At 38.1% G+C, this 19,596-nt stretch overlaps 1 protein-coding gene across 2 annotated transcripts in view; it reads right to left on the bottom strand.

The window, feature by feature from the left end:
• Positions 1 to 19,596, bottom strand: part of RELN (reelin) — a 482,819-nt gene that overhangs the window by 42,707 nt on the left and 420,516 nt on the right. For both annotated transcript variants that reach the window (XM_057504425.1, XM_036892412.2), the window contains exons 42-46: positions 17,599 to 17,819; positions 15,902 to 16,049; positions 12,521 to 12,779; positions 11,417 to 11,666; positions 7,652 to 7,820 (exon numbers count right to left, since the gene is read on the bottom strand). In XM_057504425.1, coding sequence (XP_057360408.1) covers positions 7,652 to 7,820; positions 11,417 to 11,666; positions 12,521 to 12,779; positions 15,902 to 16,049; positions 17,599 to 17,819 — 1,047 coding nt within the window. The remainder of the gene's footprint in view (positions 1 to 7,651; positions 7,821 to 11,416; positions 11,667 to 12,520; positions 12,780 to 15,901; positions 16,050 to 17,598; positions 17,820 to 19,596) is intronic.

Genomic DNA, 19,596 nt, shown 5'->3' with positions numbered 1-19,596 from the left:
CTCACTCCACCAACAAAGAAATCGGGGCTCAGTGTCCTAAGTCACACTGATTAACTCACAAAACTAAGACAAGCAAGAATCCCTTGGTTCATCATTACTCTGTATTTTCAATGTGAACCCTTCATAACCCTACCTCAACCTGCACAAAATAATCCTACCCCCACAACTCCCCCTACATATGAACAGTTTTTCAACTATGGAATGCTGTGTGTTTTGCTGCTGTATGCACACACAAGTCTATTTATCTTGACTTCTGCAAGTTAATGTCGTACTTGAAGCTCTTGGCCCTCTGCATTTGAGTCAGAGGGCCATTTCAAAATGCATCTTCTATTTGTTTTGCTAGCCAAGACCCTGCCTTTATGTTGGGCATAAAATTTCCTCCACTAGCCTATTTTTCTGTGTTTGATAAAAGTAGAGATATTCCAAAGAAGATGTATGAATGGTTGGTGAGTCCATGAAAAGATGTTTAACAATCAACATCATTAGTTGAAAAGATGTTCAACATCATTAGTCATTAGAGAAATGCAAATCAAAACCACAATTAGGTATGACTTCATACCCATGAGGATGGCTATGATAAAAAAGACAGCAATAACATGTATTGGTAAGGATGTGGTTGGGGTGGGAGTGCAAAATGGTCTAGCTGCTGTGGAAAACAGGTTGTGTGTATATACTCACCCACTATCTCCTGACTTGGCAAATCACTGCTGGAATTGATGTGTTACTGAGAACTCTAGTTGTCCTTGCTGGCAGGTAAAGGCTGGATGACTACAGGTTTGGCAGCTAGCAGGGGCCATTTAATTTAGGCATCCAAAATCTTTTGGTAGAAAATTCTCTTGATGATTTTAATTTACATTGGGTATTTGTAGGAGACCAAATTATTGTACCATTTTGGGATTTTTAGATAACTTTAATGTGTCCATAAAAGAATATATACTGTCATTTAATATTTTTTTCTCCTAAATTTCTTATAATACATTGAAGTCTGAGTACTGGCAAGAGAGGAGAAAGTGTCTGGACTACAGGTTATGACCCCAAACAAATGTGATAAAGGTTAGGTACCTTTATAAGATGACCTAGATCCTTCTTGATACCTCTCTGGAACTAGGGTAGAAAGCACATGATAGAGTTGGCAATAGAAGAATTGAAATGAGCTACCCCACATGGCTTTTCTTCTTCCTTGACAGAACAAACGGAGAACTTTGGCGTTATCCTGGTTCAGCCACTGACTGTGTATCTGTGGTGAAAATCAAGTAACTTCTGTGTCTTAGTCCTCATCTTAAAAGGCAGGAAGGGGGACCCTGAGGTTAAAGGAGACTTAAAAGTCATGTCAACTGATTACATTAATTTGTATCCTTATTTAAAAAACTACAACATGTTTAATGAGACAAACAGGGACATTTGAATACTGAATACTGAGTTAGTATTGAATAAGAAATTATGAATTTGTAGGTGGGATCATACTATTGCATTTTTTTTGAAGTCCTCTTTTAGAGATACATACTAACGTATTTAGTTGATATGATGACTGGGATTTGCTTCAAAATATTATGGGGGGCAGGAATGAGTGGTGCTGTTGATGAAACACGGTTGGTCACGAATCGGTAATTATTGAAGTTGGATAATGATCACACTGAAGTATAGCAGACAGTTCTCTTTTATTTGGTATGTTTGGGTTTTAAATAGATAAATGTGAGCCAAAAATAATCTGTGGTTCCTTTAAACTCAAAGTAAAATTTTGATTTAAGGATTATAAATAAAAGAGAATGGCTATCCTTTTGTTAAAATAAGGTTTTATTATTTTTCTGATAATTACAATAACAAAATAATTATTATAATAAAAACTACAGTGTTTTAAGTAAGCCTACTGAGGGCACCAAATACACTGGACCATCCTTTAAATAAAGGAATTTCCTATAACTTATAGAATACCTTTTTAATGGAGAATAACTTACATTTAAATGGTTAAAACAATCTTAAGTACATAGCAATTAGCCAAATCTCAAATTCTCTGATAACTTTGGCATCAAGTTTGACAACTGATTAAGCTTAGAGGGAATGCAGAATTTCTGGAAATAGTTTGATTCTCTGATGTAGTGGAAATGGGAATAGATTTCATTTGTCTTACCAGAATACCAAAATATACAGTAATTTATTCACCATGTGAAATCAAACTTAGTTTATGTTCTGTAGTCTTGAAAGACCAGCAGAAATTTGAAAAAGTAATAGCAGTGGTGTTCAAAGTATCAAAATGATGCATGAGAAGATGAATGTGTGAGAAACGCAAGGCTTCCTTGGCTTGACTGAAAATTTTAACAAGATGTTCAGTAATATGAACACTTGCAAAAAGTGTCTCAAAAGATACTGGTAAGTTAGAAGTAACAATGGAGGGAAAGAAAGAGTATCAGGGCAAGTTTAAAGAATCATGCCTTTAAAAAATAAACAAATATTTCCCTTGAATATTTCCCTACGATGAACCCCTAAATATTATACTTAGTTATTTGGCTTTCTTAGACGACGACTTTTTATTTGTTTGCAGTTATTATAATAGGTGAAAACATCATTGAAAACATCCTCTCTCTCTAAATTTGTTTACCTGCAAAAAAGCACAGACTTCACTATTTCATTCCATCACCCCAATCTTTTCACGATCTTCTTGCCCTTCTTGTGCTTGTCACCTTTCCTTTAAACTTCCTGCAAGCACCAAATAACTTCCATGCCGTGGCAAAAACCACCTGACTTCCAAAGTGTTGTAGTTAATCTTTAAAGACAGAGGTATCAGCCAGGTCATTAGGGCCAGTAGAGGGAACGGATCATTTTCAAACTGTGACTTAAAATAGTCAACTCACACCTGAGCCGTCCCGTGGCAGCTCCCCACCTCCCTTTCTTGGTGGCTTTGGGTTACCTGTCCTTCCACTGACTCACCCTGGTTCTCAGGTGACGTTTCAAGAACGCATGCCACTTGGGCCACCTGCTATTTTTAGGTCGGAGTTAGTAAAGAGGAGGAGGAGGCCGATGCAGATTAGGGGCTATGAAATTGTTTTGGCATCTTCCTATCTTTTTCAGCCTCTCTCAAGAAGTCTTGGCATTCTGCCCTTCCTATTTCTTTCAGGAGTATATATACATGCAATAAAGATGCAGTATTAATATTTGGTGAAGTCCAGGGGCTCTGGGGCCAGACAAGCTGTATTTATTTGCAGTATCTTACTGAAACTGTTCTTTGGAAGGTCACTGACCATCTCCTTATTAAAAAATCTAGTAAATTTGCTATGAAACTTCTTTTCCTCATGACTCTCTGTAGCATTTGTCACCGATGGCCACCTCTTCCTGCTTGATATTCTGTTCTCACTTGGCTTTTGGATACTGTATTTTTCTGATTCTTCCTCTGCCTCCCTGACTGCATCTTCCTGGTTCCTTCAATAGCCATTCCACTCATTCTGCTATGACATTTAAGGAGCCTTTTCTATTTTTAAATGCTCTGCTCTGCAGAGCTGCTGCAGCTTTGTATCAGGGCCTATCACCTCTACACTCATGCCTACGAAGTTTATTGTCTTCCTTGGGCTCCGATTTTCATGTCCCTGTCAAATGCTTGTGTCCATTTGTATCTGCAGTCATCACATTTAATTCAGCATCATCTGATTACACTTGCCATATTGTCCCTCCTGGAATTGACTTTGACTCTCTCCCCACATCTCACCACTCTCTTTTCAAACTTTAGAGTCATCTCTTAATGGGCACAATGGAGAAGAAATCAGTGACTGAGTTTCATCAATTCTTTCTTGGAAATGTCAGTAAGACCTGCCTCACTTCCTCAGGTTAACTGCAGCGCAGACCCTTGTTAATGCATGTACAGTCATTATCACAATGCCTTTGCCACGTTCTCTTACCTGAATCTCTATTCTCCCAATTTTTTTCTTGGAAGAATATTCTCAGCTCAAAACATGCTACAATTCATTTTTCCTACAATTCTAAACTTTTCTGCTTGCTTCAATGCTTGCTATACATTAACCCAACTCTGCTGAGGAACAACTTTTCACAGCTTCTAGATATGAGGCCTCTTTTTAGTTAGCAACTCCTTGTTTGCATTATTCCCCTAATTCAGAATATTCTTCCCTTTACCTCCCTAACCCTTAGCCATCCTTTGAGACCAGGGCCCATCTCTTCCACAAAAACCTCTCTAACTCTGGCATTCAAAGGCTACTTTCATCTCTCAATTCCTACCACCCATTCCTCAGGGAAGCTCTGAATTATATACAGCACATGTTACTTCTAAGTTGTTTATTTTTTCCCACTCAGATTGTAACCTCCTCCAGGGCAGGAGATGCAGAGGTTATCCCACCACTACCATGGGCCTGCTCTCCTTAGGAAGACTTCTTAATTGGACTGCAATTGAGGTCTGATAATAAACTAGTGCTATGGTTTTAATAAACCATATGGATAATAAACAAGTGTGATTATGTTGTTAACTCATAAAAGTTAAAATGATTTATTTTCATTTTAATAAATGTTTACAATGTCAACCCTTTTATGGGCTTCCATGCCCATTTATTAGATTTTTATGTGGTAAAAAGTATCTCCATTTTTCAGGTGAGGGAACTGAAGCTTATGGACATAAAAAGACTTGCTTCAAAGCTCATAGGGCTGAAAAGCTGGAGCCCTCCTCTAAACCGCAATACTTTCCATTCATTTTTTTTTTCTTCTGTGAAGACTTGACTTAACCAGTGAGTATGGGGAGGAATAGAGACTGTGATTCAATCTACCTCAATTTATTTAGGTTTTAGCAGCAATGGCTGGAGCCGAGTGGGATGCATCTGTGTTTGGTCGCAGTGTTCCCTTCCCACTGAAAGCATCTGCGTCCATTCAGAAACCAGGGAGTCATCTTCAGCACTACATTCTCCCTCACCCTCCACGTCCCTTTCATCATTGAGCTCAGTCAATTTCACTGCCTCCATTTCTCTTGAATTTCCCCCACTTCACACCTGCTGCATGTCTGTCCAAGCTACCAGCACTTAATGCCCCTTTAAGTGTCTCCTCGCATCTACTCCCATCTCCCTAATCTGTTCTCCATTTAGAAGGAACTTTTGTGAATGCAAATCTGATCACGCCTTTCTATTCTCAGGCACTGTAGCAGGCTTTTCATCATTCATGTAGCAAATGCCCTACAATCCAGCACAACCTACAATGCTTTTCATGGTCTGCCACCATCTCACACCTCACTTACTCTCTCTAATCCATTCTTTCAATATCTCAGACATGCCTGCTTCCTCCTACTGTGGTCTGTTTTCCTTGCCTGCCACACCCTTCCACTTACTCTTCATGTAGTTAGCTCCTAATTATTCTCCATATCTTACTTTAGTTATTCTTTCCTCAAGAAAGTGTCCCTTGACTTTTTTGACCAAGGTAAATCTCTCTGTGATATATAATCTCTTAGCATCATGCAACTTTCCTCCATTACTTATCAGAGTTGAACTTTATATTTCCTTCTGAGATCACTGGTCATTTCTAGTTAATACTTATTTCCCACTTCTGGACTAAAAGTTCCCTGAGGCAGGGATAAATTCAGCTCCCAGCTGAACAGACCCAGCACTTCAAAAATATTTGTTTAATAAATGACTAAATGAATGAATAATTGCTACTGATGACTACTGGCATTTCAGTTTGGTTAATGATTTAATGTCAGTTTGTGGATAATCAACCTCAGTTCACTCTTAACACAACTGTGCCAAAAATATTGGGATCCTAGCCTTGTGGGCATATGATAAGTAAGTGAGTGGACAAAATGACAGTTGGCACAGTGTTACGGACACTCCAAGCCCTTACTTAGCACATGGCTTTAAGTTGTCAGCATCATGTTTGTTTATAGTGAAGAGCTACAAACTGAAATTCTCTATTGTGCCCTGATGAATGAAATAAACATTGCTGTCTGAACACTGCAGGTGTTGAGACAGTGAGTTCAACTCAAGATATTTAAAAATTAGCAAGATATTTAAAAAGGATATAAGAGCAGATACAGTATAGATATGCTAATTTGTATTTTGAGACAAAGTGCTCTGAGCCTGCATTCTGTTCTAATGATCTCTGGCATATAGCAGAGCATGATAAGAAATGGGTCTAGCTTGGACTCCAGACATGCTTGTTTCTTTATGAATTGTATGATGGGCCTTGTTATAAGGCAGTGTTCCTTTTAAGAAACTGTTCAACATGAGCTTTGAGGGTAGTAAAATAAACAAGTTGCGTATTTCCAATACAATAACAAAAGGAAATGGATTCTCATCAAAAGTTTCAAATATCATTTGAAAGTGTCAAAATTCTTACGGGTATGTGCAAGAGACAATTAAAGGATAGATTAAAAGATTAAAAATAATTACTGTTCTTGAGTAAAAGACTCAAGGGTATAATGACTAGCCAGAGTAAATCTTAGAATGTCATTTATTTGCAAAATGCTACCAAGTAGCTGGGTAATAATTCACAGAATTCATAAAGACTTAAAAGACTACTGCCTTAATGGAGTTTTTTTTTTCTATTTTACTTATTAAGATCGCCTTAATAATTCATGCATGGCAATACCTTTAATGAGCAACAAAATCTCACGTATCTCACTGAAACTTGGCAACTCTGCTGACAGTTAATATAGTCTCATACCTCTGAGCCAGCAATTGTAGAGGAGCCCTAGGCTGTTAGTAACGGAAACCATCCCATTTATGATAATCCCAAGAAAAGTTATGTCCTAGATGAATGGTTGAATTTTATGAAGATTTGCTAGGAGGATTTATTCATCCTTCATTTTTGGGGAGGCAAGGAGCAATAATGAGCCCAAACTCTAATTCCTGTCCCACATACTACATGGGTTGTTTCACTTCTTTCTTAACAGCAGCAACTGATTATCATTTTCTGGAAGAAAACAGGAATTCCTATCAAGATTTTAAAGCCTTACTGTGATTAGCACCGACATAGCTGATGAAAAGAGAGAGAATCATGTAACACAATCCCACCAGGCAAGATGAATTCTCTGCTTTACTCAAACGAGTGTGAATATGCATGTACTTTAGACTTAACTTCTTTACCCGCATCTAGCGGTCAATTTTAAGCCACCAGCATTTCTTACAGACACAAGGAATAAAGCATTTACAATTGTTTTTCACCTAAAAGAGTGTTCCAGGTGATAATTCTCAAGATACTTTTCAAAATAAAATTGCAAAAGTGGACACTAATTTTAATACACATTTATTTGCTACATCTATTGATAATGACACCACTCACTGCTATATTTAAAACAGTCTGACTGATAGAAAATACACTATTTCAGTTTATTTTGCATCCAATATGCTTGTTTTAAATTTAAGACTTGTTCTTGGCACAGTAAGTTAAATTTGAGAAGCTCACTGATCCAGCTAGTTCTCTTGAATATGCCATTCTTTAAAAATATTAGAGTTAAAAGTCAGTAAAGGTCTGGATTTGGGGGACACACAGAACAATATCACCACAAAACCTGGATTTTATTTTACTTATTAAGATGGCCTTAATAATTCATCCTTGGAACTATTATAACAAGTAAGAAAATATACCACATCTTACTTAAACTTGCTGTGCTAAGAGCTGCCATGCCACATCATATCACATTCAGGTTCCCTACACGCAGAAGCGTACATACCTGGTGTAAGGAGGGAGAGGCAGAGTGATTCTGCTCCACTTGTTGAAAGTGTCTGACACGAGGATCCGCTGTAGGTGATAGCGACTGCATTCCACATGGGTTGGCAGACAGTCCCTTACCAAGGGGTGCCACGATAATCCAAGATCTACTGAGTATTCCAATTCAATGGCTGAAATAGGAAACATGATTCTGGATGGAAGTACATGTCTGCAATGGCATTCTATCAATGGCAATACATTTGCACTAGTTTTCTGATTCTCCTGTGCAGCCAGCATGGGACCACTCACTGCAGACCCAGGAACCATAATTACTTATGTTTTCATATGGTTTAATTTCCACTGAGTGTCAATTTGATTTTTCCTTATATTTATGTTTCCTTGTTTGAAATGTTTGCTGGTTTTATTTTTCCCTCTGTACATTATTAGTTATTATTTTTGACCTTCCACATTGAAATAATTTTTCTTTTAAGGGGATACTGTCAAGTAACATAAATTTTCCTGAATCCCTTCTTATACTGAGAAATTTTCAGAACAATCCTAACAAAATTATTGCTTCATATACAGTTAAAGCAACAGTAGTAATAGTTACAATTTATATGTATTTACTATTTAATCTGACAGTTATAGACTATGTTACATAAATATATGAATTATATATAATTTAATGTATTGTAACAATTTGTATTATGACCATTATTTAATGGCTGACATACAGACACAGAACATAGTAATCATATATTTTAATAATTATTTCTTTTTAAGTTAAAAAAAATTGAGCAGCCTTCTCAAAATAAGACCATTCCATAGAGATCCTGACCAGTTAATGTTGATTTCGCTCCTGGTATAGGTGAAACTTCTTAGAAATTGCAAAATTTCTTTGGCTTATATATCCTGCTCTGCTGTGTTATTATTGTGCTATAGGAAATCAGAGTCAGTATATGAGAAGGTAGCTGAAGGACATCCAATTTCTGCCAAGGCACAGTCAGGCCGTGGGCCTGTGGAAGGATAATTCTTTTTTTGTTTTCTCTTCTGAAACGTTCAGCTTATTCCCTGTATTTTATGCTTCTCTCTTGTCCCTTCTTAAGCTTTATAAATATCCTTAGCCCCCACCTCCTGAAATTTCTTTCTCTGAGGCCGTGATTCTCAATCTTGGCTACACTCTGAAATCACCTGGGTACTTTAGAAACTCCTGAGGCCAGGGTCCCTTGCCCAGAGATTGTGGTTTCACTCTTCTGGGGCATGGCCAAGGTGCCAGGAGCCTCAGAGCTCCCCAGCTGATTCTCCTGTGCAGCCAGCATGGGACCACTCACTGCTCTAAGGCGCCTAGTGGCCTTTTCTAGCTGAATACAATGGCCGTCTCAGTCCTCATTGTTCTTGTCCTCCCTAGAGCATTCGACTTTATTGATGACTCCCTGATTCCTGAACTTTATTTTCTCCTAGAGGATATTATTCTAAATCTCTTGCCTTACTCTCCCTCTGCTTCTGTGCTAACTTGTCCAGCTATGGGCATTCTTCCAGACTCCAATTCTGGCTTTCTATTCTATGTGTACACTCCTTGGGCTCTAAATATTATCTCTGTGCCCAAACCTCCCAACTTTATGTCTCAAGACTGATTTTATTAACAAATGTTTATTCAGCCGGGCATTACGCTAGATGCTGGCACACTATGATGCACTAATGCACACTATGATGTAGGTGAAGTTCTTGCTTTCCGAACTCTAAGTCCTCCTCGCTACAGGGCTTCTCCACTTGATGCTACTTTCAACCCAAACCAAGGAAAAACTTATCATTTTCCCTCATAAATAAACATCTCTTTCTAAGTACTAAATTCTATCAACGGCAATACATTTGCACTAGTTTTCTGGGTCTCTAATTTAGCAATTATTTAATTATTTTCTCTTCTGCACCCTATATGTTCAACCTGTCACCTGGTGTGAGACTCGCTGCTCTTGGCTTTTTGCCTGCATCATGTCATATTAGTTTCATCCATTCCATTTCTCTTTATGCCATATAGTGCAGGTCCTCACCAGCTCCTGTGGACAGTCCCAACAAGGCTTCTTTATGGGGATTTTTCCCTACTTCCCTTTAGCTCCCAGGCTAATCTCCCTAAAACACCCCATACCACTACTCTGCACTTTGCCCTCTTGTTCATGACCTTATCAGGCACAAATTCCTGTGCCTGCCTTGTAAGGCCCTGCTTAATTTGTTGCCACCTCTGCTTAGCCACTATCATCTTCATTTTATCATCTAGTACAACCTTTCTCAAGAGGCTGCGCCAGCCTACAGCAGAAAAAACATGTGACTGGGCTTATGAGGGCCAAGTTTCTGTCCCGGTGCTGCTGCCAGGACTCACCATGCTGTGACCATGCCATAACTTACCTCTTGGGTTCTCATTGGCTTCCTATGCTAATGAGGGAGTAGGCACCTAGGACCTTAAAGTCTCCTTCTGTTTTCAAAATGAGCTCTCTGCTCTCCTGCATCAGATGCAGGTATTGCCTGTCAGGCTGGTAAGCTCATGGTTTCTCTGATGGATCAGGAGGATCCTCCCCACTTTCTCTTCTTTGCTTACGCTGCCAGCCTGGCTTGGGGTGTCCTCTCTTCTCCACTGACCCTGCAAATCTCTCCAACCATCAACACACACTTGAGACTTAGCTTCTTTATAAAATTGTCCCAAACTCCTTGGATTGGCCATCTATCAGCCTCTCTCCCTCCTTTGAAATTTCATTACATTTTGCATCAGTACTACTCCACAGAGCACTTGATTTAGTTGTTTAGTGAGCTTGTACTTTTAAAAATATTCCCTCAACTAGACTGTACCTACTGAAGTCAGGGTGTGTACCTTATGCTTTTCTGAGTTCCACCCCTACTGACTAGTTTAATGTTGACTGACTGAATCTGAGGTAGAATGAGTACTTCTGGGATTCTCCCTAAGATATATCCATTAGGTTCAAACTGATGGCAATATGAAAAATGTGGATTTTGCAGGTCCTTGGAACTAGAACTTCAGGTTTTGCCTCCCGCAGAATCTAAGACAGAACAAGGTCCTTGTGAACATTCTAGTTTGGATTTCTTGGAGGAAGACTGATAGGGGTGGTGAACAACCAGAAGCTCCCAGAATCCCAGATTCCCAATAGGTCTGCACATTCTGGTGAAGGGTCCATATGCAAAGATGTCAGTTTGTATTTCTCCTAAGATTGGTCCGTGTGTGTGTGTAAGATATGTGTGAATGTGGGAATGCACAATCTAGAGGATGCAAATTGGTCATAATGAGTGTGGCCTAGAATATGCTTTGACCCACATAAAAAAAGGGAACAACAAAATTTCATGATTCCTGGGGAGATGCAAAGGAGACAATAACTGAACGAACCTAAAGCCCCATGAATTAAAATTCACATATATACAAATTTATGTGTAAATCCTATTACTTATTCTGGCATTTTCTATGTGATGAGAGTCCTTTTTTCTGCAAATCTGATCCTAAAAAAAAAAAAAAAAATCTGGATTTACAAAGATAAGTTGGGGATATTATTTATATATAAAAGAAGTCTTCATGTACATCTACTTAAAAATAGCTGATGCTTTAAAAAATAAACTGTAACTCAATTGATCTACAATATTTTCAAGAATGCAGTTGTGGCTTAACTTAAAACGCACTGACTATTTACTTACAGACTATCAGGGGTGTAGTGCAGGCCTTTGACAGAGGTAGCCACAGATGCCATTTATACACATCTGACCTCTCTCTAATTGGAAATGGAATATTTACCATAACAAGAGTCTGTGACCGAGCAGGAGGCTGCAAAGTCTATCTGCAGAAACGAGTCCTCGTTCACAGCGATGTCCGTGGTGACCACATACCGGGTGCTCGCTTTTTCGATGAAGACCAGAGCGTCACCAGCAGAGCCGCACACGGGCATCTTGGTTCCTCCGGGGTGAAGCAGCCATTTCCTGCTGTCCAGAGTTGTGAAATCGTCCTCCAAGACTGTATTACCAGAAATATTTCCTCCAATAAGAATCTGAAATGTGTTTTAAAAAAAAATTTTTTTTTAATTAGGTTTCAAGATGTGAGGAAGTTCAGTCTTTTTTGTTTGTTTGTTTTTATCTGTGAGATTGCTCAGAACTGGCATTGTGCAGCAAACACTGTTAGGGGCTTTCAGAATGCTTGTTTATGTGGTCTGCTTGCCCATCTGGCAAGAAGCTACAGAAAACAAATTGAAGGATTGACAAAACCATTCACAGCCTCATGGGCCAAATTGTGCCTTTGCAAACTACATGTATCCCCGGGCTGAGAGAGCAAAATTTGGCTTACATGTGATTATTTTCTATGTAAAATTTCTATTTAAGGACAGTTGTTCCCTAAGGCATTTCAGTTCCAATTCTTTGCATGGATTCTGTTTGTTAACAGGTTCTTTGAGTTCTAATTGATATGCACTTTATTAGGTATAATAAGATCCTTTAGAACTGTTCAGAAGGATGTTAGGGAGATTTATTTACTTTTGCTTCAAAGGCTAGGAAGGAGGATTTGGGAACTACTGCATGTGATGCCAATGCTAATTTGCACATTTTCCTTTACAGAGAATTATAACCTTGTATCATGCTTGATAACGTCCCTCTATCCATATGTAGAATCCTCTAGGAACAGGACCTGGGCCCTCTGCTGTGTTGTTTGTTTTTATGGGCTCAGGCAATTGAAGGAAAAGAGAAAGAAAGGAAGCTAAAGGTCATATCTAATCTAGCTGTGTGTCCTTGGGCAGGTCATTCAACTGTCCTGGGCTTCCTCTACTGAGTGAGGGGCTGGACTAAATACTATCCAAGGCCGCACTCAGCTCAAGTGCCCCAAATTACAAAGGCCAACCCTGCAGGGACTGACCTGGTCGATGACCCAGGGACTGTAGAAGTGTCCGTTCTCAGAGGGCTGCCACCAGCGGAGGCGAGTGGAGGCCGACCGGGCTTTTAGGGGTATCTCCAGGGCAATGTACCTGCCCACATTGCTGGAGTTGCTGAAAAGGAACTCCTGAAGGAGGCTCCACGAAAGGCCGCCGCTGAGAGAGTACTGTAGAAGCACAGGTTGGCTTCTGGGATCTGGAACACCTTTACCACACCCCAGTCTCATGAAGAACTGCACAAACCTGACACAAGAAAAATTTACTGCAGACTTTTATTTCTGTGAGAAATCCACACCATAACAAAAGACAATATGGGGGATGCATGGCTTTAATGAATACGATAATTTAATGAATGTCCAAAGCAGTCATTGCAAAGGCCAATTTTCCTTTTTACTGTGAAAGTGAGTTAATAAAATGTAAAATCTGAAAAAGGGAATTCTGTACCCATATTTATATTTCGTACCCCTCCAGAGAGGACAGTCTGAGGGCAGTGAGCATTCACTGCATCCCTTGGCTAGTCTCTAAGATGGCAAGGGTCCAAAGTCTGTCCAACTTTGGGAGTATTCTGTTATTTAGTGAAGATAAATTTGGATCTTTGTCCTTAGCCTGAAACTGGAAGAAGAATGTAATTAATGTAGTTTATGCCATTTATTGGCAAAATCACCCATTCTCTGCTTTTACCAGTAATTGTTCAGATCTCATATTATTGGTTTTGGAAGACACATTTAAAGTCACCAGCTGTACATCTCTGTGAAAGGCCAGACAATCTTTTGGAAGAGGTGTGTCAAGCCTGAGTCTCCTCTGTTTTTTGTGCTGGGGCAGAGGGCGTAGCGTGGGGTGGTGGTGATGATGGGGTGTGCCAGCCACTGACTATTGCTGGGTCTGGATGGATGATACTGGCCATGGAGAACCGTGGCAGCCAGCCAGTGGCAGCCTTCCCAGCTAGCAGGGACGTGGACAGAGTGGCAGCCACCAGCTGGGGTGCCAAGGAAAACTGGCTCACATGTTATCTTTGGCAGGCAAGCTGCTGTTGCCTGGTCTGGCCGCTGTGCTAGGTGGTAATGCAGAATAAATTTCACATGTAACCCAATGTGCATACCTAATTATATGCATGTCAAACAAACGAAATATATTTGGGCTTGTAATGAAAGTTATCAGTTCCATTTGTAAAAACCATGCATTCTCCATGGGCTCCACCCTTCCCCCATATCCATTAACTGGACATTCATTTGTCTTATAACTCAGAGAAAATTGGGATTCTACGTGGAGCATTTTGAAGTTAATAAATGCAAATCCTACAGAGCATGCTACTGAGATGAGATAAATAATGGAACTGTTAACATTGGATTAATGAAAAAAATACATGGGTAGTGCCTAATGATGTTCCGATCTATAAAAATAATAATTTACAGAGAAAAACTTTTAGCACATTGTCTACTTGTATTGGGAAAAGGTTTATATTAATTTAGTTATACATAAACTAGGTCAGAATTACTTGGAAAAACTTGATAATTTCTAAATTAGAAAAATAGCTGCCAATGATAAATCTGAAGTAAAGGGCATCAAATTAAGCCATGGGTATTAAAACAGGATAAAGAAAATCTTGATTTCTATAACTGTAAAATTATTATCTCACAGATAGAATTATATTTTCTATGAAGCATGATCAAATTTATAATTCAAAAAATGAAAGATTTAGGAGAAATAGGATAAATATGCTAGGATGTATTTTAAGATACTCTGTTTCAAACAACAAAACCACGATTTCTTTGTTCATTTGTGAAAATAGGTCAGGGTTCCATTTTACACATGTTAAACTGTCTTCTTTAGTTTTCTGGCTAAGTTCTTGGCTCATCAAATGATCAAGGGATATGCATCTTGACAGGACATAATCCTCTGAGCCAGTTTAAGATGTTGTTTCTGAGTGGCTATGCTCAGTTTGGAAAATGAGTGCTTTGAATGTATGAGCAAATCATAGGAAAGAATGCTTATGAAGAATAAGGCCGCACTTCAAACGTTCTTAACTTAAATTGCTAATGGATATAAAATTAATTGTGAATAATTTGAGGATGTATTGCATTTCAATTAAGCTTTCTACTATGGCATAAATAATTTCTACATAGTCCAAGTGTTAATGAAAATAATTCTGCAGAAGGTGAAAAAAGAAGATGTAGTATCATTTTCTTGAAGTTAAAGTAGGTTAAACATAGTCATTTCCTGGTCACCATCTTGTAAAATACCAGAGATTAACTTTTGCCTGTTTCACTGTGTTTCATTTCTCATCTAGTTATTGCACAAATCTCTCTCAGTTTTAGAGAGGAAATTATGTAAATTGTTTCTTAGTGGAGCTTTTGACAAGACAGAAGCTCAGCATTACCAAAGGAAAGCCTTGTCCTTGAGATCTCTGCTTTCTGATTCAATTATGTTCCGCTAAAGTACATTACAATGTGGTTTTCCAACAGCATTTAAAAATGATTACCTAAGCCAGAGACGGGTAAGATTCCTCAAGGGAGGAACAACCTAAGACAGGCACAGTCACAGGGGGGCCATCAGGTGAGAAATTGGGGATCAACAGAGGTGAGGCTTAGAACCTCACCCCCCCCATTCTGAGAGAAATCTTCTGCATACGTGGATGTTTTATTGCCCTCGTCTAGCTTGGATTAACACATAGTCTACAGGCACACACCTGATCATCTACATTTGCTCTCTTACAACACTAAACTATGTTTTCTACCTTTATCTTGTATCTACCTACCACTTCAGCATTTTATTAAAAATAATAATAATAAAGAGAGAAATGTGGTATCCACATTTAAATCAAGTATAAAAATCAAATGAGTATTCATATTTGAACTGACTGTTTATAGTTCATAATGCATGAGCAAAACCAAAAGTTTCTGTGATGACTGCCCTTGTACTGTTCACCATGTAACTTATTCACTATGTAAGAATTTGTTCTACATGTAAGAACTTGTTCGTTATGCTTCAGAAGATTGGAGACTGACGAAAATTAGGCTTGGGGTGGATTAATGATTGCGCATTGAGCATTGACTCCGCTATACAGAATTTTATTGTTGTTAACAACCATTTGATCAATAAATATGAGAGATGCCCTCACACACACACAAAAAAAGTACACACTTCCAATTGTAAAATAAATAAGTAACCGGGATGTAATGTATAGCATAAGGAATGTAGTCAAAATATTGTAACAACTTGGTATGGGGATAACTGGTACCTAGAATTATCATGTATATAAATGTTGAATCACTGTGTTGTACACCTGAAACTAATGTAATGTAATACTGTGTGTCAACTACCCTTCAATAAAAAATAATTACCTACAAAAAAAAAAAAATGATTACCTAGCATGTGATAAATCCAGATCTCGTGTCATCAACATGCGCAAGCCTTCTTCATTGAAAAAGAGGTTGTTTCCACTGGAAAGGATTCCACACTTCCGAGATGGCTTTCCACCACTCATTAATAAAAATCTATCAGATTCTAGCTGGCCTGAAAAAGATGGAAAATATTGTTTACCTAAGACCCCAAATAGAGTCATACATATATGCATTAAGGAATATGGTAAGTGCCTTGTGTAGTTTTAAAATATAAAGTCATGATTATTAAGGTCTTAGATTTTGCGATAAGTGGCCTCTTCAACATTTTAGCTTGTTTGAGTAATTTGATTGTGTGGCTTAAAAGTCTGCATGAGAGAAGGACTGGGCCTTGTCCTGAGTCTCTGTGATCCAGCCAGATGAGTCCCTCCTTTCTGTTCCTCTGCACTGCAGAAAGACACTGGCTAGTCAGAGACTGGTTCAGGCCCAGAGTAAGGGAGGGTTTTGTGGCCTTTCCACTGGCCTCTTCAACTGTGTCCTTGCTAATGAGGACAGCATCAGGCAAACATTACACATTATTAAAAACACAATTTTAATAGAAGTTTCAGTGTAGTTTGGTCATTCCTATTAAATGTCTTTCAAAACCATCTCTCATGTCTCTTCAGATATTCATCTTCGATGTAGTTTACTACTTTTCGGATTGTAATAAAATATACTTAACATAAAATTTACATTTCACCATAAAGTGACAACTCAGCAGCATTCGGTCCACTTGCAATGCACAACCATCCCTGCTAGCTAGTTCCAGAACTTTTATCACCACAAAGGAAACCTTGCAGCCATTAAATAGTCACTTCCCATTTCCCCATCACTCCCTCTGCTGTTCTCTGGATTTGCCGATTTTGGATGTTTCATGTACATAGAATAATATGGTATGTGGCCTTATGTGATGGTTTTTTTCATTTACCATAACATTTTTAAGGTTTATACATGTTGCAGCATGTATTAGTATTTTGTTCCTTATTTTGGAGGAATATTGTTCCATTGTATTGATATATTTAAATCTGATTTAAAAACATACCCTAAAACCATAATTATATTATAATAATTTTACAACTTGGGGAAAAGAACTCTTTTTATTCCCACTGCTTAACAGATAGGTATTACATTTGTTTAAGACTTTCTCTTATGAGAATGTTTGTCATAATATTATCAGAGTGCATAGGCAGTAGATATACAATTAAGAGTGAAGAATTTCAATTATTACGTCACAAACATTTTTCTATGGGGTAACATTACCTTTGCATATAATGATGTTAGATTCTATGTATAAAACAGGTACAGAAAGTGAATTAGGAGCTGCTTAATAAATTGGTGATAAAGCAATGACAGGAATTTATATTTCTGGAAACTTGTTCCCTTCACTCAACAAGATTAACCTTCTATAGACATTTTCTAAAATATCATTAAGTAGAAATTCCATGTGATAGAAAAATGGTGAAAATAGCCTAAGTTTTTCTCAATTATGGTCTTACTCTCCCTGATCATTATTTCAAAATGGAACCTTATAAAATCCAGAACTACATGAAGATTTGAGTGGTCCCAATTGTAATGATAAATAATGAAAGATTAGAGTGGAACTTAACGATTACTACCATATTACAAATTGTGTTTAATACATGAGTTCCTTTACAGAGCTACTTGAATTTATAAGAAAAGATTACCTTCAAAATCATCTTTGAGAAAATCAGGATTTTTGGTGCTGATTTTGCAGGTTGGACCTGAGTAGCCAGGATCACATATACACTTGGTTCCATTGATACAACTGCCATGTCCATTACACATCTCTTCACATTGGGGACCAATATAGACATTATCAATGGCCCACGTCACTGGCTGAGAGCCAGCAGGGTAAAATCCTTGGTACCATCTGAAACGCACAGATCTGGAAAAGAGGTGTAAATCTTTCAAAATCTAATCAACAGAACAACATATCTTCAAAGTAAGTATACCTGATTAGTGAGCACCTCTGCACCATGCTCAAGAAGTAGAAAACATGCGTTAATATTCAAGGAATATGAACTTCATTCTTCAATCTCCAGGATTTTCCCAATAAGGTTCCTGCTTCCTGAAAGCCCTTTCAAAACCTATCACTATGTCAAAATCCCACCTCAGCTTCCACCTTTTTCAATATTGACTTTCTTGGTGAAACTTTCTCTGTTCCAACTATCTACACTCCACATAATTAATCATTTTTTAAAAAGTTGAGGTAGGATTCACATAACATAAAGTAACCATTAACCACTTAAAGTGTACAGTTTGTGGGCCTCTAGCACATTCATAGTGTTAGCTGACTGTCACCTCTATTGAGTTCCAGGACGTTTCCATCACCCCAAGAGGAAACCCTGTGCCCACTGAGCAGTTATCCCACACTCCCTGACTCCAGCCCCTGGTAACCACTGATACGCTTTCTATCACAGCAGATTCACTTTTTCTGGATATATTATATAAATGTAATCATATACTATGTGACCTTTTGTGTCTGGCTTTGTTCACTTAGCGTAATGTTTTCAAGGTTCATCCATGTTGTAGTAGCTATCAGGATTTCATTCCTTTTAATGACTAAGTAATATTCCACGATACGGGTGCTACCAACTTCACCCATTTGTCAGTTGATGGGCTTTTGGCTATTGTGAGCAGTGTTTCTATGAACATTCATGTATGAGTTATTTGCATGAATACCTGTTTTCAATTCTTTTGGGTAGAATGGTGATGGGATTCCCGAGTCACATGGTTGATAACTAGCTCTTTAATTTTTCTCTCTTGCTCTCTTCCATGATTTTGATAGAATTTCCATTATTACAGTTATCACAGCTGGAGGTATTTAAAAGTGTGCTATTTCCCCTAATGACCATGATCTTGTGGAGGTCAATGCCCATGCCTCTTTCTTCTTTGCTCCCTCTCACGGTGTCTGTACGGTGTTTCTTATCAGTAAATGCTCAGTGAATGTCTGCTGTATGTCATTTGTTGTGAAAAGCCGTAAGAGCTAAACTAAGGTTGTTTAGATTTTATCCTATTGGCAACGGAGAGCCCCAAAGATCATTTTAAAGGAGTGACAAAATCAGATTTATTTTTATTTAGTCTTCCATTTCTTAATTTCCTTTTACATCATAGATAACTTTCCTTTTTATTTGTACATGAATCATCCTCTCATATTGTTGACAGTAAGTCAATAAGCTTCTTGGAAATAATCTACATATTTAGGTAGCAGTCCAGAAATAGTTTAGTATATTTTATTACATACAAAACTCAGTACAATAAAGTTGGATTTATTTTCAAGGGGATAGCTATAGAGATGGCAGATATATTCATCTTTGTACCCTGTGAATCTGGTCAGTTTTCAATTATCATAAAAACCAAATTCAGAATAATTTTTTATTTGAGAAACAGAAATTTGCAGTCATTCTTAGAGGTACTTATTAGACTTCTAAAGTTTAGTACTAGTAAAGAAGATGGAGTCAAGTTCCCACATATAATTTTAACCTTAATTTCATTGTTTATATCAAGACTCCAACTATATTAAGCTGCCCCAAAATGCCAGCTCATAATTAAATTTTATTTTCAAATACTTGTCAGAGTTTAGTCTTGGCAAGAAGCCCTCCCTACCTTTTGAACTTTTAGACTGCTGAGCTGAGGGAAATGGCTGGAGTTTTCCTTTGAAC

The sequence above is a fragment of the Manis pentadactyla genome, chromosome 7, assembly GCF_030020395.1.
Source record: "Manis pentadactyla isolate mManPen7 chromosome 7, mManPen7.hap1, whole genome shotgun sequence".
NCBI classification, from domain to species: Eukaryota; Metazoa; Chordata; class Mammalia; order Pholidota; family Manidae; genus Manis; species Manis pentadactyla.
This window is presented reverse-complemented; position numbering and strand designations above follow the sequence as displayed.